Source organism: Lagopus muta, chromosome 7 (genome assembly GCF_023343835.1).
Source record: "Lagopus muta isolate bLagMut1 chromosome 7, bLagMut1 primary, whole genome shotgun sequence".
NCBI classification, from domain to species: domain Eukaryota; kingdom Metazoa; phylum Chordata; class Aves; order Galliformes; family Phasianidae; genus Lagopus; species Lagopus muta.
The window spans coordinates 40,938,084-40,961,900 of NC_064439.1; the positions used below are offsets into that span (position 1 = coordinate 40,938,084).

Below are 23,817 nucleotides of genomic sequence, written 5' to 3' on the forward strand. Positions count from 1 at the left end.
ACAGATTGACATGCAGCTGTTAGGAAGAGTATCCTTTGATATATGAGCAGAGAAAGACTAAACCAAGAATAATTTTCCAGAATCCATTTTCTGAGTGTCTTTTTACTTTCAAATATCATTCAAGTCAGACATTTGCCAATTTACAACATGAAATTCAGAAGCCTGTTGGCCAAGCTTTTATTCTAAACTCCAAACTATTGTGCTGGTTCTTTCTTTTGCTATATGTAGGTTTCCAACACATTCTTCTTTTTTCTCATCAGTACAGAAACAAACCAGCCTTTTGTCTGGTTTGCCTCCTAACCTAGGCCTTTAGAAATTGAGCTTTTTATGAAGTAGGGTACATTTTTTTCAGTAGATGCTAAGCAGATGAACTGTTAATTGCACCTGGAATTCCAGGTACCTCAGTACTTCTTGGTCCTTACTCTCCACCAGCTTTCAAATCATGTATGTATATGCTTTCAGTTAGATTCTGTATAGCCTGTCACTATTAAGATTCACACCGACTGCTCTAGGATAAGTCACATAATACCCTTACATAATACCCTGTACTTGCATGCTTGCTTCACCAACTTCAAACTTGAGATCTTCACAAAGATAAGGAAAAAAAATAGAATTTTCTAGGAGTACTATCCATAAACCACAGGACAGTTTAGATCTTCTAAAGCAAGAAGAGGGGTCCCCAAGCTGCCCCCTTTAAAGCCCATGTCAAAGTTCCCTTTCTTTCTGCCTTGGCTAACAGGGGTTCCTTTGGGAATGTTTAGAAGGGCTTCAGGGAAGGAAGGAAAAGATTCATTTTAGACTGTGAGAAGACAGGAGAAAAGGTCAATTATTTTTGGTTCAATTCAAATGCCTGAATTGTCTTGGGAAGGATGAGTATGTTTAAAAAAGAAAAAAAATATTTACATATGTATAAAGCTGTAAGGAAATATAGCAGGACATACTGCATAAAAGGTTTAAGTAGGAGAGCTGTGTTATGAGAAGCTAGTTCCATTTGTGAACTAGTGAAGTGTATTTATGCTTTCTTAATTTAAAGGAGAGTGAGTTGCTGGAATCAGACTCAATTTCAGAAAGATCTTCCCTTTTATTTAGTGAAGAAAAGTGGTAATAGGAGGGGAATTTTATATGATAGATATCTAAGCACATGCTGTGTACCACCTACGTATTGACTGCTAGAGAGTAAAGAATGAAATAATCACTGCCTCACTGCCATTTTATGCCAAAAATATGTTTGTTAAATACTGGCCTTGCTTGAGAACTTTGGGGAAGATTTCTCCCCAGCTTTCCCAGTGAGGTATATATGCACTGCAGAGTACACATTCCTGAGGCACTCTGTCACCAGTAGATTTCTTTCAGTTTGCTCAGCCCTGGAATGTCTCTTTCTGTTGTTCACTTTTGGCTTTGGATTTTGCATATACCGTTCCATAGAGTGGAATGTGATTTTTTAGAAACATGATATTAGTATGTGGCTTTCTGCATGTTTGATACCACATTATTAGCATTATGAGCTCTGCAGAGAAGGACCTCGGTTTTCAGGTTGGCCAACGGAGCGTGCCTCCATGGCCCTGAAGGCCAGTGGCATCCTAGGGTGCATTAAAAAGTGCATGGCTGTCAGGTCAAGGGACCTGATCGCTCCACTCTCCTCTACATGTGGCCACAACAGGAATATGACGTCCAGTTCTGGGCTCTTCAGTTCAAGAAAGACAGGGAACTTCTAGAGAGAGTCCAGTGGAGAGCCTCAGAGTTGATGATGAGGGTCCTGGAGCATCTTCCTTGTAAGGAAGGGCTGGGAGACGGGCTGTTCATCGTGGAGAGGGCTGAGGGGGGATCTTATCAATGCTTATGAATATCTGATGGATGGGAGTCAGTGGATGGGGCTAGGTTCTTTTCAGTGGTGTGCAGCAACAGGACAAGGGGCAACAGGCAGAAACTGGTATCAAGAAGTTCCATATGAGCATGAGGAAAAATTCTTTGTGTGTGGCAGAGCCGTCCAACAGGCTGCCCAGAAATGTTGTGGACTCTCCTTCCCTGGTGAATTTGAAAACTCTCCTGGACTCTGCCCTGTATGATCTACTGTGGGGAACCTGCTTTAGCAGGAGGTTGCACTACCTGATCCTTAGAAGTCCCCTCCAACCCCTATGATTCTCCAGTTCTGTGATGAGTCTCTTGTCCCCAGATACATCTACAGATGTAGTCCTTGTTGCCCAGTATGTTGCTGTTGTGAAGCTTATACTTTCACTAAGATTGTGTTTTCTAGACAATTTGACCTTATAAGTCTCTATGTCTTAAATAAATCAGGTCATTACAGATCAGGACTGTATCGTATTTGTATGTGTTCCCCACTGGAGGCAAATTTACTCTGAAAAAGACTTCGCATTGGACTCTTGTGAGTGAGAGATGGAAAACATTCATATTCACCCTGGATGAAAGCTAGAGGCACAGACAAGATGAGCTGGCTGCCAGGTTCACAAGCAGTGAATTTCAGCCTGTCTTTTCTAACCTATTCTTCTGTCAAGCAGCTAAAAGTAATGCACAGCCCAATATACAGCAAGGAAGCTGCTTTCACTCTGCTCTGAGACGTGTGTGTAATTAGTTGATCTTTTCTGTTCAGACAGTTAATAGTCCCCAGAATATTTTGTGTTTAATAGACAAAGAAAACACAGTGGATTTTTGTTATCTAATTCTAGTGTGGCTTCTTACTGCTCTGTGTGGGAAGTTCCCTGTGGAAGAATTGAGGAGGAAAAAGCCTTTTGTAATCATTTAAGATGAATACAGAGTTTCCTGGGCTACAGTGTAGGAATAATTAGCAATGAAGCACCCGTGGGGAGAGATGTATCAAATAGGATATCACTGGATCAGTATTTGGTCTGGTATTAATTAGTGAAAATACCAATTAAGGTTTCTATTAAAAAATCTGGAAGATAAAATGAAGCATGCATTGTTCAAATTTATAGAGGCCAACTAGCTACAGAATGATTGATCAAGAGATTTTCGAGTAAGAGGCAACTTTTAATTGGAAGAAGATTTTAATTTAGATAAATGTTAACTAATGCACAAGAGGGTAACACTTTGTAAAACGAAAAGCTGCTGTTTAAAGATCAGTAATGCAAAGAACTTAGGAGAGTGGGTAACAAATGGGGCACAAATCCCAGTACCATAGAGCTTTAAAAAGACAAATAGCTTTCCTGCCTGTATAAGGAGTGAAAAGAGAGGTTGTTTGTAGGACAGTGGCCATGAAAATCAGTGTCCTGTGTTTTCAGTGTGGCGGTGTGGCTTCAAACTCTTGTTCACATTAAAAATAACAAACAAACAAACAAAAAAAAAAACAACAATATCTGCACACAAAAGTTCCATACCTCTGTGTATGGGAACTGTTGAGTCAGGGCCTGAAGCACTGATTGATCACCTGAAGTGAGCACTGAGTCAGCCATGGAGCACAGGTGAAGGCGATTCAGCTGAGTGATGGAAGGAGTGGAGCCTGACTGCCAGACCCTATTTAAGGGCTGACTGCCATGGGGAAGGGTCTCTTTCTGGAGGTCCTTGTTTTTGGAGTTTTTCTGAGAGCCTAGCATATGGGTGAGCTTTTTTTTTTATTATTATTGTTATTATTTTCTTCTACGGTGGTAATCCTTCTTGTTACATGACCTGTAAAATGCCAGCCTGCCCATGCCACTCTGCTAATTGCGTATTTGTTGATTGTATCTTCTGTTTGGTGGGGAAGGCTGGTGAACACGTGTGTAACTTGACCAAGGAAAGAAGTTTTGAGAAACAAGTGTTGTTGAGTTTCTTTTTAGAGCTGTGGGCATTGTTCTAAGAGCCATTTCATCCAGGCTGAACTGCCATCACAGGCTGTTGGTTATCACAGCGTGGTGCTCTTGAGGAATGAGCTGCCTCTTGGAAGAAAGAGGAAAAGCAAATTGCTCTTTGCGTGTGTGGAAGAGGTCAGAGGTAGAAAAATCTCAAAATGCTTCAGTTTAGGAATTACAGACCAGCCCTCTGGTCTAACAGTGCCATGCTAACTATTTGCAACAAAGTATGTACTGCATAAAGCTATCTGTGTGTCTGTATGAGTGCCTGCGTGCAAAGATGTTGTATTATACTTAAGCATTATGAAAACTGAGATATGTGTCATGTGTTGGCACTACACCAGTGACAAATCTATGCATATGAAAATCACAGTTTACTGGTGACATTTTAAAGTCTTCTTTCTCCCCTTTTTAAACAAGATCTTCGTATACAGAGTCAATGCTATCATTAGCATATGCTTAGGACTTAATAGTAATAGCCTGTGATTTCACAACATTGTAGAACAGCTGAGGTTGTAAGAAACTCCTGGAAATTGTCTAGTGCAACCCCCTTGCTCAAAGCTGAGTTAGAAAGGCTGCTCAGAGTTGCTTCCAGTCAGGTTTTGTGTGTGTCCAAAGTTGAAACACTGGAAGCCAGTACTCAGAAAGTTTCATTGCTGTTTAAAGGAGTCAACAGATGGTGACATCATCTGAGTTTAAAGGAGGAAAAAAAAATGGGAATTCATGTATTTTGCTCTGTCTGTCACCTTTTAATTATGCACAGTGTGCTGCTGGGAAGTCAGTCTCCACTGCCCTTCCCACTCTCACCTCCAAACCCATCAGGTATTTAAGTATATCAGGCTGAATAGTCCCAGTTCTCTCAGCCTTTTCTCCCATTACAGATGCTCCTGTCACTTAATTATCTTTGTGCCTCTTTGCTGGGCTTGCTCCACTATCCCCATATCTTTCTTGCACTGAAGAGTCCATAACTGGATGTGGAACTAAAATATCATGTGTTTTCTGGGTGCGTCTATATATGAATACGTGTGTGTATGCAGCTCTATAGCTATACATGTACATACAGATATATGTCCAAATACATACATAGTTTGCACCCCAAAAAAGAATTATTTTGCCTCTTTTATAACAGAATCTGAGTGCTATTTGAGGGCTTTTTTAATTTTAATTTTTATTACTATCATTAAAGGTTGTTGTAATACAGAGCAGATGTTGTTGAAGTGCTGTGTGCGTTGCTAAATTCACCTTGACTGATATCATATGCTTTTGTTAAATAAACAGGTGAATGCTATTCTTGATAGTGTACAGTTGCCATGACTCAAGAGCTTATTCTGTTTGTGGAGTACCTAGTGGATCACTGTTTTAATCTAAACTCAGTTAATTCCTAGATGTTTCTCTCTTCCTTTTAAGTGTGTTGTGGCACAAGGAGCCAGTTCTAATAAAAACACAGTGTACAACAGGAAGAAACTGTTCTTTCAGGCATCAGAATGCTCTCTTGGAATTTTTTTTGCCACATTATTTTGAACTGCGGAAATGAGATTTTTTTTTTCTCCACTAAAGCATTCTGACAGCTGATACACTATGCTGAAAGCTGTCTTTGCTTTTCTTGGCTTGCTGTTGCCTTCCTTGAAGGAAGAGTGGAAAAACATATCACCGCTCTTGTTCATGAAAGTTTTTCTAGTTATTGAAGTACTATACTGGCTTTCTTATTTCATCTTTGTTCCAGTGAGGGGTTTAGAGGACTTCTAAAGAAAATACAGAATTCTGGTATTGGCCAAAGCAAAGTACCAACCAGATGTCCTCCTTCACTTCCAAGGCTCCAGACATCTGGGTGCTGCAAATGTCTCCTGTGCACAGCAAGTACCCACATGCAGCACACGAGAGGCAGGTATACGTGTGGCTGCTGAAGAACAGGCATTAGCAGAGCCCAAAACAAGCCTACTGACAAATGGTCCATTACTCTGGAAGAGCTTGGCTGTGTTATTGCACTACTTCGCAGATGTGTCTTCTGCCTTGTATGCTTTTTTCTTAATGGCATAGAATGTAAAACTGATCTTTGACAAAAGTTGGATGCAATGCAGAACCAGTATGTCCTAGTACTTGCCTGTCTTATAAGAACTGTTAAAGCAAAGCATAGCTTTATGCTTTCACCTGCTTGGCTCCAGTGTTTGTGGTTTGTGTCTTCAGTATTGCTACTCTTATCCTTCTGCCCCTAGTGATCCTGGCTTTGCAGAGTGCATGCAATTAAAGTTTTCACACTCGTGCAATTAAAACTCTCACTGAGCTTCATAATATTCCCTTGGCTTCACAGCAACAAGTGTACTTGGCACTTTCCACCGCTGACAACTACAGACTTTCTCTGCAGCACTTCAGGTGCTTGGAGCCACACAAATGACGACAAATTCAATAAAGCACAGAAAGCAGTGGTTCTTATGCAGCAAGGACTCGTGAGGGCAGGAGAAGGGTTGCGCAGAGTGTTTAAAATTGTTTTGCGTCTCAATGTGAGCAGTTGTGCGACTGGAAGATCACCTTGTAAGCAGGCTTTGTGCCATCCAAACAGATGGACTGAAGTACAAGCAGCCAAACAGTAATTTAGGAGCATGAAATGGATTTGCTGAAGGCAGGCTTCCAAGTGTGAAATGTCAGAATAGTTGCTTGTGTTAAGCCTCCAAACCTAAAGGGAAGGATATGTGCTAGTATTGTGGGATGAGCTAATGCTGAAAACAAACATGAAAATCTGTTTTGGATTCTTTCCTGGACACATTGAGAGATTTTTTTCTTAACTGTGCTAAACTAGAAGGGATGAGTAGGAGAGGAATCCTGCAAAGTAATAATATTTCCCTACCAGATGGATAACTTTCCAGAAATTATGCTGAGAAAGTGAAGAAATTGTTACTTTCACCTCCTGTAGATGCTGATGTGCAGAAGGCAGAGAACAGAGCTCTGGCTGGTTAGTTTTTGGTGTCTGTGTTCAGTAGCTTCAGTACAAGTTCTTTAGCATTAGCTAAACTCTAAATAATGCATTATGGATAGAAATAACCTTAGTAAAGTCTTTTAAAAGACTTTGAGATGATCTCTGATGGCTGTGGAGATGCAACAAGGATGGAATTGCCCAGGTATAATGAGAACCTGGCTCCTCTCAGGGACTTCTGCTTTAAAGATCAGTAATGATGGGGGGGAACATAGAATGGCCTGGGTTGAAAAGTACCTCAAAGGCCACTTAGTTTCAACCCCTGCTATGTGCAGGTCACCAACCAGCAGCCCAGGCTGCCCAGAGCCACATCCAGCCTGGCCTTGAATGCCTGCAGGGATGGGGCATCCACAGCCTCCTTGGGCAACCTGTTCCAGTGCCTCACCACCTCTGTGTGGAAAAACTTCCTCCTAATACCTAACCTAAACCTCCCCTTGTCTCAGTTTAAAACCATTCCCCCTTGTCCTGTCACTATCAACCCATGTAAATGGTCATTTCCCCTCCTGTTTTCTCCCTTCAAGTACTGCAAGGCTACAATGAGGTCTCCCCAAAGCCTTCTCTTCTCAAAGTTAAACAAGCCCAGTTCCCCAAGGAAAATGATAGCTTTCCATAGCTTTGAAACTCAAGAATTTAGAATGATAACTAGTGGGAAATACACTTTGCTGCTTTTACATCCACTATAAAATCAGGTGAATGTGTTGTCTTGTCTTCTGATCAAAGGTGCAAAGTAGAGAAGGGCTCGCAGAAAGAGAACTGTAATGAGTTGAAAGGAAATGAGCTTTCAGGTGTGATTTAAGGCAAAGGCTCCTATTACAAGCTGAGCTTTATATAAGCTTACATTGCTATGCCCTGTAACTAGTGCCTTGCAATTCCAGTTTAAGAAGCGGAGAATGAAAGAGTGCATTAATCTGGCTGAAATCCACATAACAGGATTGTGAGCAAAACAAAAGTGAAGTCAGGCTGTGCTGTTGGTTAAATACAGCTGAAGTGGTGGGGAGAAGTATGGGAGAAAGGGGTTTCCTAACAGTTATACTGCAGCTGAAGAAGCTTTAAGAGGCGTTCAGATTTATTCTTTGTAGCAGGATGAGTAGGAAAAATCAGCACCTAGTTACTGTTATTCTATTTCTGCAGCTGAATAGCTTTGCCAGAAGTAAGACTGTTAGAGCATGCTGTCAGCAAAGCAATTTGCATTTGATAGCACTTCCCTCAGTCCTCCCAGATCACACTGTCCTTGTAACACTGGTCATTTGTTGTAGGCTTTGCATTTGATGTTCTGGCTTCCACTAGTTGCTCTGCAGAAAAGGACTATGCAACATCTGAAAACTGCTGTTCTTTTGAAAGAGACAGAAAACATGCATCCAGGTCTCAAATTCCTGATGTGGATCCTTCTTTAAATGTGCAGAAACGGATATTGCTTAAACTATGGATAATCTCCTGCATAAGTTGTCTTTCTATTTCATAAAGCTTCCTATCCATGTAATTTGGAAACTTGTATTGAGAGTGAAAGTCAAGAGGATTCAAGAAAAGGTAAATGTATTTATTTACTTTAAATTGTAACCCTGTGGGTGACTTACCTATTTTATTACCTATTATCTTAAAATAAATGTCAGTATCTTGAAGTAATGGCTATGTTTAAGTTTTTATAATGGCTCTTAGTGGAAAACTGGCTCTGAGAGCAAATAATTTTTGATTCTTAGGATACTGTTTGACACAAAACAGTCAGGGTACGGAACCATAAAGCTTTAAGTGGTTATTACCTGTCCTACTGAGGATCAGAAAAATCCATATTTCACTGCTGTCATGAGCCATTTTCAGGCGATGCCAGTTCTTTTTGAGTGATCTGTCTGCACCCTTGTTGGACTTGCTTTTACTTGTAGTAGTATTGAATCTGCTTGTTACAGTAAGGGAGATGCATTTGAGAAAATGAATCCCTAAACATGCCTATGAACTACAGCAGACTTCCTTTCTTATAGCTTTTCTCTTAGCCATAAGCATTGCGTTCTTCTGTCCTCTCAGTGCTGTGAGAACTTTGTTTCAGGCAACACTCATTTGACTGAGATGGGGTGCAGGGACTGGTCAGCATTTGGGCTCTCTGTTATATACATCTGTGTTAAATAAAAGATTGAATTCTTGGCAGTTGCACTGTATTTTGGTTTCTTAAATCTTTTAGAAAAAGATCTAAAGATTTAGATGAGATTTCTTGACTCAAAGGCAAAATGAATATCATGAAGAGAACTGAACTATACGAAGCTGCTGCAGTTACACAGTGAAGTAGAGGGGATTTTTGCATGTGGGAGAAAGAACAAAGCCAGAACAGGGCTATCTCTGATGTGTGCTCAGCATTAAGCTACCTGATTAACATTCATAAGAAACCTATAATGAGAAATAACCTATTTCTGCGTTCCCTTGAAATGGTTGAATTTATTTTTGCACTAAATCATATTGAACAGCGTGTTTCCCTGAATGAAAGGTCAGCAGACAAAAAAGGCACATTCCTTTAACATGATATATCTTGAAATCTTTTATTCTTTGTTTTGTTACATCAGTGTACATTTTCTTCTTTACTCCTAATGTTTTTACAATGGCTAACAGCTCAAAAATGTGTTCTCCTTGGGTTCGGCCCCTGTTGGCAGGGGTGATGCTCACCAAATACTAACATTTGCTTCTTTGACTCTACAAACATTTATGGGGTGGGAAGCACAGCTGGGCTCAGCAGGTTGCCCTGTGTGGTGTTCAGAATGAGCTTTTATTACTGAGGATCCCATTCTTTTATCTTGCGGGGTAAGTCCTTTAGATTGTTTGCTCAATACTTGCCCAGTGCCTTGTAATAAATATTATCAGTGGATGACTAACTGCTTTCTATTTGAAGTTTTGTTGCTGTTATCCTTGATATTCACCCATTATTGATCATGATAGGTGCAAAGGTAAAGTTCAAGAGAGCTAATATGTCCATGTTAACTGTGCTGTTTTTGTGCACTGTTCTGATAGCAATGAGCATCACACAGGACTCTGCTTAGACAGTCATAGAGTTAAATTCACAGTGGAGGATGTGTGTGGGATTAGTTGGCTAATAGCTTTGAGTTCTTCAAATGTTCAACTGATCTCGGGAGGATGCATAGGTCAGTTACAACTTGATCATCCACTGGTGGGGTCAAATGGTTTATAGAGCTGCCAGTAACATGACACTAAATGTAGTAGGTCCATTTAGGATGGAGTGTCTTCCGGTGCTTCTGGTACAGCAGCTCCAAGCTGCTAGAGGAAGTCCATTTAATCAAACAAAGCATTCATGTAGTTATTAGACTGTTCACCCCAAAGTACAGAGCTTTATCAATATAAAATGGATTGAGTGTGATACTTCTATTCATTTGTCTTACACTGCCTGATATTACATAGTGACTGTAATGAGGCTTGTTGAATGACTGCTGTTTCCTTTGATTTCCAGGAAAGATATGCTTCCTAGGAGTCTTATCACACACTTTAAAATGAAATATAACATTAGAACATATGCAGCAGCTTCAGTCCCAGGCCAGCATTGCATGCTTGCTTTCAGTTACATTTTACTCCAGAAACTAGACAGAAATACAAGTTCTGTTGACTGGATTCTTCTAAACTTTATGGAAAACTGATTCTTCATCAGTAAGATTATTGTCCAACAGCTATCTTTAAATAACCTAAAGCTTTGAAACATGCATGTTGTTCAGAACTGATAGATTCTGGAAAATACCGCGAAATTTTATAAAGTTCAAGAGAGAAACAGGTTATAGGAAGGACATGTACATAGGTAAGAACATCCAGATTTATGCTAAGAAGGATAAACTGGCTTGCTCCAGGATATACACTAATCTGTAGGGAGACAATTTCCACACTGGCAGTGTGTTAAATCATTGTCTTCTGAGATCACTTTCTTCAATCATTCATCACTGACCATATCAGGCCCAGGAGCATGGACTTCATGGAGTGTTGGTATGATGCAATAATGTACTTCATTTATGATCTTTAACATTTTCTATTCTATTTTAGCTCAGTCTTGAATGTTGTAGAGCATAAAGACCTGAATTCTTCTTGACAGGTTTTATAGAAATGGTATGGAGATGTATTTTATGGTTACTTAGTTGTTTCTTTTGGAGCAGATGACATCTTAAAAGCTTAGTTGAATTCAGGAGGCAATTCTACTTAAATGAGGCTTTTATCTTTACCTGTGCAGCTATTTCTTATGGGAATATATGTATTTTTAAAGGATTCTTATCTAATTCTGAACACTGACATTTTCTATTTAAAAAGCTATGGTTAAATCTTTAGAAGATATGAGGTATTTAATATTCAGCCTGAGTAAGAAAATAAATAATGTACTAGCATGTGAAACTGCCGCTGACAGTTGAAATAGACTTGTTTTTTCCTGAAAAATAAGCTTTAAATACAGGTGATAATGAAGGAACTTTGAAGATATAGAAAGGGAGACACAGAGAGAAGGCTGAATTACACTGTATATTTTGATACGGTTACTTCTTTCAGGGGGTGGGGAAAAAAAGAATTGCAAAACCCTGTGAATTTTAGCCTTGTAAGTGGCTGCAGGCAATCCCTAAACAGCAACTGAATAGCTCTGGAAATGAATTTTCCTTAGTGACTGTGTAATGGATTTGTGGTTTTAATGACACAGCAGACTAATCCCAGTCAACCCCATTCCTGGCAGTTGTTCACTCCCACTGATAAAGCAGTAGAATAGCTATAAACATGCCCGTTATTTTCTTGTCAAACAAAAGACAAGGCGTTCAGGAGGTCTTGCTGCTTACATCAAATACAGTAGGAAGTGTATATGTGGCTTGTTTAATTGTGCATTTGCCGGGAGGCTTACATGCTTTCCTTGAAGAAATCATTTTTCAATTCATTTGGCAGAGCAAAAAATAAACTTTGCCTTTGATACTAGTTTGAATATACATGAATTAGCATCTGAGGAAATGACTTTTCAAGAGTATTCTAAGGTTACATCTTTCCAAACTGTGTCAGTAAACTCATACTTCCTGTTGAAAGTGCCAGTTGGACCCAGACCAAGCATTTTTGTGACAGAAACCACAGGACCTTTTCCCTCTTTGTAATCAGCTTCCAAAGGGCCTCTGACTAGCAAATAAATAAAAGAACCACCATTTTGTTTTGAGAAACCACCAACTTTCCTGCTGAAACTTAGCAGCAGATAGACATTTCTTACAGCCTCACCAACCAGCTCTTCTTTGGAATTACTTTTGAGCTACACACCAGACACAAACTGAATGCTAAAATAATTTCTCTAGCTAATAGCTCATGCACCAGGGGGATATAATCAGTGAGCTGCTGCTTTTTTACGTGAGCTTTAACAGATGGGTTTGGACCTTGGGGGAAAACACAGAATGAGTTCTGAGAGTCCAGAACTGAAGTAGCATAGGGTAATTTGTACATTGTGCTTGGCACTGAGAGTATGTATGTCTTCGGCAATTAACCACAGCAGTTGCTTTGGCAGAACCCTTTCTGCCTCTCTCTTCCAGTAACCGTGGAACACATGGACAGAAGATTCTCAAAGATGTGAAATGCTACAACTCCATGAAAATGAGATTAATATGATAGGATATGTCCTACTGAAATAGCCACTAATAGTAGCATTTCATCAAAAAGACCAGACAGTGAAAAATGATCATGAGTACTTTTCATACACAGGAAAAGCTCCAGTAAGTGATGGCAACTTATCAGATATTAAAAAACAAATAACAGCAAAATAAAAAAAAAATCCCACCACCCCAAAGCAATCTACCCTTGGCGAAGTCATATGTGAGTCAAGGGTGTCTCAGACATAGTGCAGCATAGTGACTGAAGAAGTCAGTCAGCAAGTGGCCACTAGACTGCTGGAGACAAGCTATTCCTTAGCTCTTACTGGAGAGCCAATCCCTTCTATAAAAACGTACTTGTCTTTCTCAAATTCACTGCTTTTGGTTCCAGCACTGCTTTCTAAATTAATTCTACCAGAATTGGATAATACCACCTATGGTGATTTGCATCATTCTTCCCTTACAATCCCTGTTCTGACCATTTCTGCAGGTTTGTAAGTTGCCTTAAGGTCTAAGCATTAATGAAGTTACAGTTTCTCATGTGAGGACCTTCTTGTAACAGAGTTTGTCAGATGTTTGCTTGTCAACTTCACTGTTCTTTCACTTACCTTTGTTTTCTTCAAAAAGGATGGCTCTTTCCGGTCATAGGTCATGCTTCAAGTAATTAAAGACAGTGCTCACAGAGGGCCATTAGTCAAGTAGAAAAAAGCATGAAGTCTATGTGAAGTGTATATTTCCAACAGTTAACTTTTGGAGTAATTTACCTGCTGCCAGATCTTACCATGAAAGTGTGGTTACAGGTCCTTATTAAGGAGATTTTTGTATAGGTTAAATAGATATTATAGTCTGCATGCACAGTTTATGGGTAGAAATTATGTGTACAGTCAGCCTGGATAACAGAAATTATTCCTTACAGCTTTAAAGTCTACAGTAATTAAATCAAAATGGGCCTGTTGAACTTAGTCTCTAAAGGTAGTTACTATATGCCGCACAACACTAGTGTAACTGAATCTGGCATACATATTTGACACAGCTATGGAAACTATAGAACTACAGGCATTTTAAAGGACAAGCTTAATTCTCTGAAGTGACAAGCCAAGACTTTTGCAAGGATCAGCTTTCCAAATGGGAAGTGTTTCAGACGTGTAGCCAGCCTGGGGATGGGATATTGCAGATGCAGCTCAAAGGCCTGAATAGGACACATTATCCAGTGTATAGATCTTCTAGCAACTTGTGCTGATAGAGCTGTCACTTGATCTCTGCTCTGAGATTAACTACATCCCATCACACAAGTTAACCTCTAGCTGGAAGTGATGTGGCTTAAAGTTCGATTTCACTTATGCTTCTAATGTGTATAGGAGATGTATTCTCAACAATGTTCTAATAGTGACAATGCTTGTATTTTAGTAGCGCTGGCTGTGGTAGGCAGGTTTTTTCTCTAAAAGAAATAAAAATTGTCTGTGGGTCAGCTGTAGTCTGGTTTTCTTTCCTTTCTAATGCTTTTTATGATATATTTAGTGTAGCTGCCTCAGGTTTCTAGTAGAAGCTCTCTCTGACAGAAGCAGGTGTTACAAATGACACCAAAGAAATCTATATAGCTATTAAGGAAAGCTGTGCTATTATGGCTTTAGACACATCAAGTTAAATCTAATGAATAGTGGTATACGTATTGGTATGTAAAAGCTATGTGTATGTTGAATTTTAGATGATCAAAGTGCTGCTGTCTTTGGATGACTAAGGTGCTGGTGATAAGTAGCTAAACAGCGGGTTGACTTGTTTCCCCAGTGAAACATTTTCTCTAGCTTCTGTTCTTTATTGTTCTGAAGCACAAAACATGTGAACTGACTGCTGTGCATCCCTAGGGTTGTATGTCCAAATCTGAAATGTTTTGTGATTCTCTGGGGTTAATGGGTGTTGCTTGATGTGATCAGCATGAAATAGAGCAAATGTGGATTTCTATGTGCTGCACTTGCTACTGCAGTCAGAGGGAAACTTCCAGCAGGACTGAAGGCTTTCAGGGATGTGCAAATTTTTTTCCTTAAGTAGGTCTTATTCTTGAATTACACTTACTGAAATTGAAGTCTGAATGTTTTTTCTCTTCAGGTAAAAATCTGCTGCATTACCATCTTGAGTATGAAAAGCTGAAACATGACTACTCAATTTTTCAAGCACACCATTTGTCTTTCTGTGTGGATACGCACAAATTTCTTATGGTGTTGCCATAAGGAAACAGCAACTAATACAAACCACTTGAAGGGAACAGTAAGCTGAATAAGCTTATAAAAACCTTATTCCTAAGATGTCTGCCTTTCTGAGAAAAGCAAAGAGAATTTGCTCCTTACCATCTTGAAGACTATCTGGCTCTTTATGGGCTGCAGCAGCTTTTTGACTAATAGTTTACCCCGTTCAAATTTTTATCTTAAGAAGTAGGGAAAGCATATGAACCTAAATGTTCAGTGCTTGTAGGTATTTTGATTTTGTTGATTTTTTTTTTTTTTTTTGTTGATTTTTAAGCCAAACTTTATGGCTATCTGAGATGGGCTGCTGAAGATTTCTTGTATCACTGATACTTAAAATGGAATGATAGTAAACATTCTGAAATACTATTTCTTATCTAGGCACTTATTTAGTGATACTGACGGATACCATTTAATTCATGTTGTCAGGGGGTTGGTGATTCATGATCCTTGAAGTCCCTTCCAACCTGGGCCGTTCTGTGATTTAGGTCAGCATCGGGACTGAATGGCTCTTAAATACAACTACTGATTTGGGTTCAAGAGGCCATGCAGCAGGTTGGCTGCCACTTCTGAAATACAGTGCAATGGAAAACCCTACCAGGATAAGCTGTGCAGTACTAAGGCCAATGAGTAAACAGATACTAAGCTGGACTCTCACAGCATTATTTGAGTAACTGGTGGAGCAGTGCGTGTAAACAAAAGTATGACAAGGCTGGAAGGAAAAGGAATTCAAAACTAAAATACTGCATTGCTAGTGTTACATTTATGTAAGAAATAAATAATTTGTTTTTAATTAAAAAATTCCCTCGGTCTCATCCCACTGCTTCCTCCATTTTCATACTGTGAGTGAGTCTGACAAAGATAAATCAGATTTTAATTTAAGGGGCCTTGATGTTAGCACTTCTACTGCCATGCAGACAAGAAAACCATCAAAATGTAGGTAGCATTTGAAGTCCTGAAGCAGTTAATCAAAACAAATGCTTGTAGTTCCTGTTTTCTTAAGTGAATTTCTTCAGCTGTGTCCTACCAAACTAGCTTATCACAATTGTTTTTTTCTCCTTAGAATTATGAGGGGTGCTCCTAAAGTAATGCCTCCTATTTTATTATGTTTGCTCATGACATCAGAGGCAGATGTTGGTGATACAGCAGAAGTTGAACCTTCCCATCAGTATTCCATTACATGTTGTTGCCATGTGACAGATGGCAGCAGAGGGGCAGTCTGACAGTGTGGTGTCTGTCATGGAAGTGCAAGTGAAGCGAAAGGGTGGAATGGAACTCCTCTGTACATATAAAATGTCACTCATTGATAATCACTGAAGCTTGCTGAATGTTTATAGAGACCAACCAGTGGATGTGAGCACAGCAATATGGTGGGTGGTGTGTTTCAGCAGTGGCAACTCTTGGGTCACTTCAGTTGGTGCAGATTTTTACAAGCATGGCATGCAGACTCTTGTTCATCCCTGGCATAAACACACAGCTAATGGTGGTAACAATATTAGAGTTTTGTAGCTGAGGCTTTGCTCTACCAAGCAGTATTATTCTGCTCTTTGCATCCATTGTAGTTTCTGTGGGAACAAACAGGAGGCATTATTTTCAGAGTGACCTATATATGATATTTCCTACATGTGGCTTTAATGAGCAACTGTGGCCTTTACAGGAGTTAGCCTATGGCTTAGAATGAGGCAGTTACATCTCAGGCCCTGCATCTATTTTTACTATATGCTTAATCTCCAGGAAACGCCTTCCTGTTGAATTTTTAGAGTTTAAAAAGCTCGGCATGTGCCCAATTTAAGTGCACAGATCAATTATAAAATGTGCGCAGCCTGTCCTGTAGAGCACCATCAGATGTACTGAGCATCTGCTACAAAGATGTATGGCACGCAGTAGCACAAGTATATGTTAACTTCCCTCCAGGAAATCAGACAGAATTATAGCAGTCCTTTTTTTTTAACCAAAATTTAAACAAATAAGCGCACAGAATGCTCAAGAGGCATTGAAAAATAATAATAAAAAAACAAGCTTGGTGAAAATGCTTTTGAATAATAGAAATTTCAGTGCTGTCAATCACAACAATTACAGAAATGACAGCCTTTCAAATTCTGTTTCAGAGGAATTTAATTTAGTTTTTCTGTTCTTTAGGTTTTAAGGTTGATGCTTTCAAGCTTTTCTATGCAGCTACAAGGACACTTTTCAGCTCACGAGAACAGTTCCAGAAACCAGCACATAATATTAAAGACTATAATATTAAAGACCAGGAATTGAAAATATTATTAATACAGCAGTATTACAGGAATTGGCCTTCTGGTTGTACGCTCTCTCTGGTATTGATGCTGCACACACTTCTTTCTTTTCTATCACTGCTTTGCATCCACAGGAAGCTTGTTATAGTTCACTACGGGCTGATCTCAGTCCTCAGGACAAAGGGAGGAACCTCACTCAGTGCTATCAGTCGTCTTTCGTAGTAATGAGTGGTATTTGCAAGGAGGGCAACATCTAAAAACACTTGCAGCAGTTCTATATATAGAATTCAGAGGTGCTGGCATTGGTGCTAGAAACATTTAAACCTGACCAAATTCCACATAGTTACTATCTCATGAAGTAACTTGGAACAATTACAGTGTGCCGAGGAGACGCTGTTTGTGGAGGGCTAATTTTGCAGGCAAGGGCAGGGTGTCATGCTGCATCTAACTGGAAAGGTTGAATGGAATTACTGCCACAAATGACTAGCTGGCTCAGAACCATGTAGACTTGATAAAAACAAGTTCTGCGCTTTGAAAAGCTTGTACATCTGCAGTAAGCCTGGAATTCATTAGCAAATATATGCTGAAAAGTTCTGCTTGGGATCAGAAGCCATTGAGTAAATGACTGAGAAATACATGAAGTCTTTTCTTCAAAATGTGTTCTCTTCTGTAATAAAGCAGTCTGGGATTTAGGGGGAAATATATACATACATTTATAGTGTTTTTGCTTTTGTCACTAACACTGCGTATTTTGCACGAGAAAATGTGATTTCAAAGGTTATGACCAGTCTAAAAAGGAACTTCTTTATTTTCTGACTGATTTTCAGTTTCTTTGGTTACAGTTCTTCACTCATTGAGCTGCAGCCCTGAAGCAGTATTCTGATGAGACTCTGTAGGATGTAATAGCTTAATTGCCACAAAGCTTAGTTTCTTTAAACCTAGTTGTCTCTTCATGTGCTTGTGAGACTATGGCTTTGTATATAACAAATCCTATCAACAGGAAAAGCAGAAACACCAAGGTTAGCTTACTTACAATCCTTTGTAATCTGTCCCAGAAAGTGAAAAAACTAGCAGCATCAGGGAGTGCACATATTGAAGATGTGATGCTGTGAACAGACAAAGATAACCTGTGAAAAGCAGAAAACAATTTGGAGTGAAAGTGATGTGAGCTATCAAAGACAAATGATCAAAATAACCCTTAAAATAACCTTCTGGAATCTTTACCTCTTGGAGAAAATTCTCTGGGAGCTCTGTCCTGCATTTTAAAGAGCAGCAAAGTCTTGATGCCTGCTGCATACTTCACATCAATTTCTAATTAGCATGTTACTCCTACTATTTCAGGATGTGAGGGGGTATTTTTCTCCCTTAATGGATGATTTTTCACAGGTCAGACAGTAATGAATCAGAAATGATTATAACGTGATTATTTATTTCAATTTGGCACATAAGGTAAGGCATAGATATATGAACAGATGTATACTTGATTAGACAGAAACTAAAGATAAGCTAATGGTATCAACATACATTTGATTTGCCTAACCACAAATTGATATGACAAAATACCATATCTGACATCTAAATTATTTCTACCTGGTGTGTTATGATTAGTGTGATCTCATAATCATAATTAATGCCAACTTATATCACCTTCTGACCTTAAGTGTGACAGAAGATATAGAAGATATACAATAGAAACAATGTCTGTTTAGACACAAACAGACTCTGAGCAGTTTACAAACATCATATATCAACTTTAGGATTACAGTTTACTTTGGGCTGAAGAATTTAAAACAGTGAAACAAGCTTTTCACTATCTATCACTGCCTATTTCTGAGGCCCATAAATAGGGCTGCATTTGTAGAACTCCTCCATAGATCTGGGTTACGTTGGAGGCCACTAAAGATGGAAAGGGAACTGCCAAATATTTTTACCAAAAGAGAAACTTCTTTTTTTCTTCCCAAACAGGCAGCTGGCATGCTGAATTTGTACAAAATGTCCCCCCAGCCAGATGGTAGGGAGGAGGGCATATGGTACCGTTTTCAACTCTTTTAAAATTAAATCCCCCTCTGGTGCTTCTTGGCTTGTTGCAGATGCACAGAATGCAGCTGACGTCAGTTCACTGATTTACTGGAAAGGAGAGGGGCACCTCAGGGCCCTTTTAACCCCCTCCCATTGTAACAGGCTGGTGGAATATATGCTCCCACTCTAAGTGATATAGCTGTGGGGTTTATCCCTCCCAGGTCCCACTTCACCTGGGGCTGTATCCAACTCTCAGTGATCTACTATTCAGTGTCATTTCACTTAATGGTGGTAGTGTTGAAGATATTCCAGCACCGTATTTCCAAGCTCTTTTTTTGTGCTGCTCAGAAATGAGGGTTAATTTTTTTTAGTTCCACTTAGAACTCCTTGTGCTTCAGTATCCATCAGCAGTGGGAGAGAAGTGCTTCCGAGCACTTACTCCCACCTTGGTCCATCCTGGCACAAACTTGTGTCCCTGGATAGAGTACCAGGTCCGCACAATCTGGTTAAACTCCAGTGTTTCACCAAGTGTACTTTACTCAGTTTATAAGTGCTGCATACCCTGTGCATACAGCTTTTTACTGTCACCTCACAAAGCTAATTGCTTGAGTTGTTTGAGAACACATTTGAATACAGAATGAGTCTTAGGGGTTACCTTAAGGCTATGGGGTTATGCTAGTGCACATAGCTGCTCTAGAGGCATGCTACATTAGTCACATTTATCAGTAACCACTACCAGATTAAAAATGTGACCTCAGACCGTGGTTTTGCAAGATATAAAGGAGTGAAAAAAAGCTTCTGAGGACTAGACTTTCACTTACATGCACATAGTACTTCTCAAAGCAAAAAGGAAAATAGAATGCTGTAAGCTGTCCTGTACAACAGAAACTTATAATGAATTTCTCCCAATCTGAAATGCTGTCTGATGCTCTCACTTAATAAAACTTTTGGCTCCAAGTCTGAATAAAATTACGCAGCCTGACACGTTACTCTTAACAGTAATCAAGCCAATTATCTTGTTCTTGCCTGGAGCTGAAATCATCTGAGTAGGTAAACATCTGTTTACTAACTGCCAGCTCCTTGCTATTACCTTCACCCCATTTTACCTCACTGGTAATATTGAAAAAGAATTTACAAGTGCTGAAACACTCATAATATATGCAGCATTTCTGAACTTCTTGGCACATTAGCCTTGAATCAATTCAGGCTAAATCACCTCACTACCACTGATTATTTAACTCTTTACTGTTGCACTGTTGAATTGTCTTTACTCTCAACCACAGGCACCTTACTTTAATGGCGTTTTTCATGAGTAGATGGGTTGTTCTTCCTTCCCCTTTAACGGATTGCAATAATCCATCATATAGACATGTGAGTTTTACATTACCAGGGAGCAGTTGTTTCCATCCTCTGCTGTACATGGGCTGTAATGTGACTGTAGCTGCAGCTGATGTTGCAGAGCTGTGCTGTAAGTGTCCCACAGCAGGCACCCAACATGGCCTGCCTCAGCTAATATTTCCAATAGTAGTAACTTGCTTCATGGCATATTCCAATTACAGAGCACAATCTCTTCAGATGAATCTCTTGGCTGCCTTTTGCAGGCAAGAGAAAACTAGCTCTTCACAAAATGAGTAGGATCATCTTAAGAAATCTGAAGCCAAAATAGATAGAAGCACATCTCCTGAAAGCTCACACTTTGGCAGTGAAGCTGTTATTGGAGTAGTCAACTCTGAAAACAGAGTAAAACAGAAACGGCTGAAAAGCCTTAAATGAAGGGAGGGAAAACCTCTGTGAAAAATACACAATCAATATTTTAACTATTTTGAAAGACTGTGGCTGAAGGAAGAGACAGGCAGGTGAGTACAGGGCATGTGGGATAAATTGAATGTATCAGTGTATGGGAACTGCTGAGTCACGGCCTGAACCTCTGATTGATCACCTGAGGTGAGCCATGAGTCAGCCAGAGGAGCACAGGTGAAGGCAATTCACCTGTGCTGCCAGAAGGGGTGGAGCCAGGCTCCACCCCTCCTGGACCTATTTAAGAGCTGGCTACCAGAGGGGAAGGATCTCTTCTGGAGATCCTCCTCTTTGATATCTTCTAGTGAGCTCAACCCAAGGGTAAGCTCTTCTACTTATTCTCTTTTGTGATCCCTGTTTGCTGTGCCTCACTCTTTTGAGTATATTGCAATTATAACATCTTGGTTATACACTTGGCGAGCCAGGCAGGCTGATTATACTGAAATTAACATGTCTTTCCTGTGGAACTTCTATAAATGGGTCAAGGGGGAGAACAATACTCCCCTAGAGAAAATGATTCCAGGGCAGATCCCAGGATTTGAGGGATCGCCCTATTACGAGTTAGCTGCCATCATTGAAAAATGGGGTCCCTTACGTGTTATGGGCAATCTCTCCCCATATCGCATGGCAGACTATTTTCAAGGACTTGGCAAGGACATTCTCATCACCAAAGAAAGACAATTGGCTGCCTCCATGGTGGCATGGCCACTATTAACCGCTTTAAATCATGCGGACTCAAGAAATAATACTTTAGAAACCGAAAATCAACTTTTGAAAGATCGCATTGAAAAGTTAGAGCACGAACTTGGCGTTTTAACGGGGAAGAAGCCAATTCTACATCTTCCTGTAAGCCAAATTCGTAATATTTCAATAAATGATGACCAGGCTCCTGAATCAACAGACTTCGTTGATCAGGACAACAAGAAATCCAAATCAGACCTTGAATGTCCAATTCAAACTGATCCGTTGGAGGTCCGTCCTGTGATAACCCAAAAAACAAAAAAAGTACAGGACAGACCGGCAGGGGTGCCACCTGATCAATGGCCCCCTGCCCACACTCATTTACATGTGACAGCTCGGCCATACACAGCAACAGAATTAATGGATTTAGTACAACGGTTTCGGCAGAAGCCCAGAGAAAGTGTGCCGGCTTGGTTATTGAGACTGTGGGATTCTGGGGCAGAAAGTGTCGTGGTGAATGGCCCAGAAATATCTAAGTTGGCCACCATGACTGTCCATCCTGCTCTTAGGCAAAGGTTATACGTGGGCAATCAATATCGTGATGAAAACCATTCCATATTAGAATGGTTAATGGCGGCCTGCCGTATGGTATGGCCGAATAAATCAGACATACCGTTACATACAGGTATGTGGTCCTCCATGGAGGACCTTCAGAACTATATCCGTGAACTGGGTGTAAGAGAGGCCATCTATGAAGATACATTTGATGGCCCTGATATGGTTAAATTTTCAGCAGGGATGAGAGATTTAATTCTACAACAAGCTCCCTCCCATCTGTACGGTACCTTAGTTTCAATATTAAATCCCCTTGTAGCATCAGAAGCCGTAGTCCAGCAGGTTGCCCAGTTAGTTGCCGATTTGGGAGAAACAGAACGCCTGCGGACTAGGCGCAATATTCGGTTTTTGGAGGAAGCAGAGGTCCTGCCGGTAAATAAAACCAGAATGCCGGCTACTCGAGCTCCTCGATCGGGACCCATAAGGGTATCCCGAAAACAAATGTTTAATGATTTAATTCGGGCTGGGGTCCAATTTGCTAAGATCGACCGCCAACCCAATCACGTCCTTCTCCAGCTCTGGAGACAACTAAAGGACAATCAAAAATTCCAGAGCTACCCTAAGAAATCAAGGGTAAGAGCTATAGAAAGGGTTCCAACAACAACATGGAACCTAGAAGATTTTATTGTTCCAAACAGGAAAAAGAAGCCACCTCAGGTGTCTCGGGCCACAATGCCTGAGCCATCAGAAGCAAAAGAACTGGCCCTAGCACAATTCATGCACTGACAAGGGGTGTTAGTCCCCGTAGGGCCTCCAGACGGGACCGGAGGCCCTATGTAGAATTAACGATTTATTGGTCCCGAAAAAATATTCAGAGAGTGATGGCACTAGTAGATACTGGAGCAGAAACATCAATTATCTATGGAGATCCGGAAAAATTTCATGGTGACAGAGTGATGATTGGTGGTTTTGGGGGACAGACTATTCCTGTCACCCAAACATGGTTAAAATTGGGGGTTGGGCGTCTCCCACCCCGGGAGTACAAGGTGTCTATTGCCCCAGTCCAAGAATACATCCTGGGCATAGACATTCTATGGGGTCTGGCTCTCCAAACAACTGTGGGAGAGTTCAGACTTCGACAAAGATGTATCAGTATCCGGGCGGTGCAGGCAATATTAAGAGGCCATGCGAAACATGAGCCTGTTTGCCTGCCGAAGCCGCGCCGGATTACTAACGTTAGACAGTATAGACTCCCGGGTGGGCAAGATGAAATATCGAGAACGGTGCAGGAATTAGAAAAAGTGGGCATTATAAGACCTGCACACAGCCCGTATAACTCCCCCATATGGCCGGTGCGAAAGTCGGATGGCACATGGAGGATGACAGTAGATTACAGAGAATTAAATAAGGTCACGCCGCCTATTCATGCGGCCGTACCCAATATTGCTTCCCTAATGGACACATTGAGTAGGGAGATAAAAACCTACCATTGTGTCCTAGATCTAGCAAATGCATTCTTCAGTATCCCAATTGCTGAGGAATCGCAAGATCAGTTTGCGTTTACGTGGGGAGGCAGGCAGTGGACCTTTCAGGTCCTGCCACAGGGGTACGTGCATTCACCAACGTATTGTCACAATTTAGTGGCGCGTGACCTGGCTGACTGGAGAAAACCTGATGATGTTAACCTATATCATTATATTGATGATCTCCTGTTGACATCCGACTCACTGGAGGTAGTAGGACAGGCAGCTGATTCATTAACTGCCTATTTGCAACAAAGGGGATGGGCTATAAATCCCCAAAAGGTGCAAGGTCCAGGCCTGTCCGTAAAATTCCTGGGGGTGGTTTGGTCAGGAAAGACCAAAGTGCTACCCAGTGCTGTTATAGATAAGGTTCAGGCATTCCCAGTCCCTACAACATCAAAGCAGCTGCAAGAGTTTCTAG

At 40.5% G+C, this 23,817-nt stretch overlaps 1 protein-coding gene across 1 annotated transcript in view; it reads left to right on the plus strand.

Moving 5' to 3' along the window:
• The first annotated feature begins 8,025 nt into the window (after positions 1-8,025).
• Positions 8,026-23,817, plus strand: part of ATP2C1 (ATPase secretory pathway Ca2+ transporting 1) — a 68,426-nt gene continuing 52,634 nt past the window's right edge. Inside the window, exon 1 of the mRNA XM_048951994.1 lies at positions 8,026-8,298. Coding sequence (XP_048807951.1) covers positions 8,194-8,298 — 105 coding nt within the window. The 5' untranslated portion in view covers positions 8,026-8,193. The remainder of the gene's footprint in view (positions 8,299-23,817) is intronic.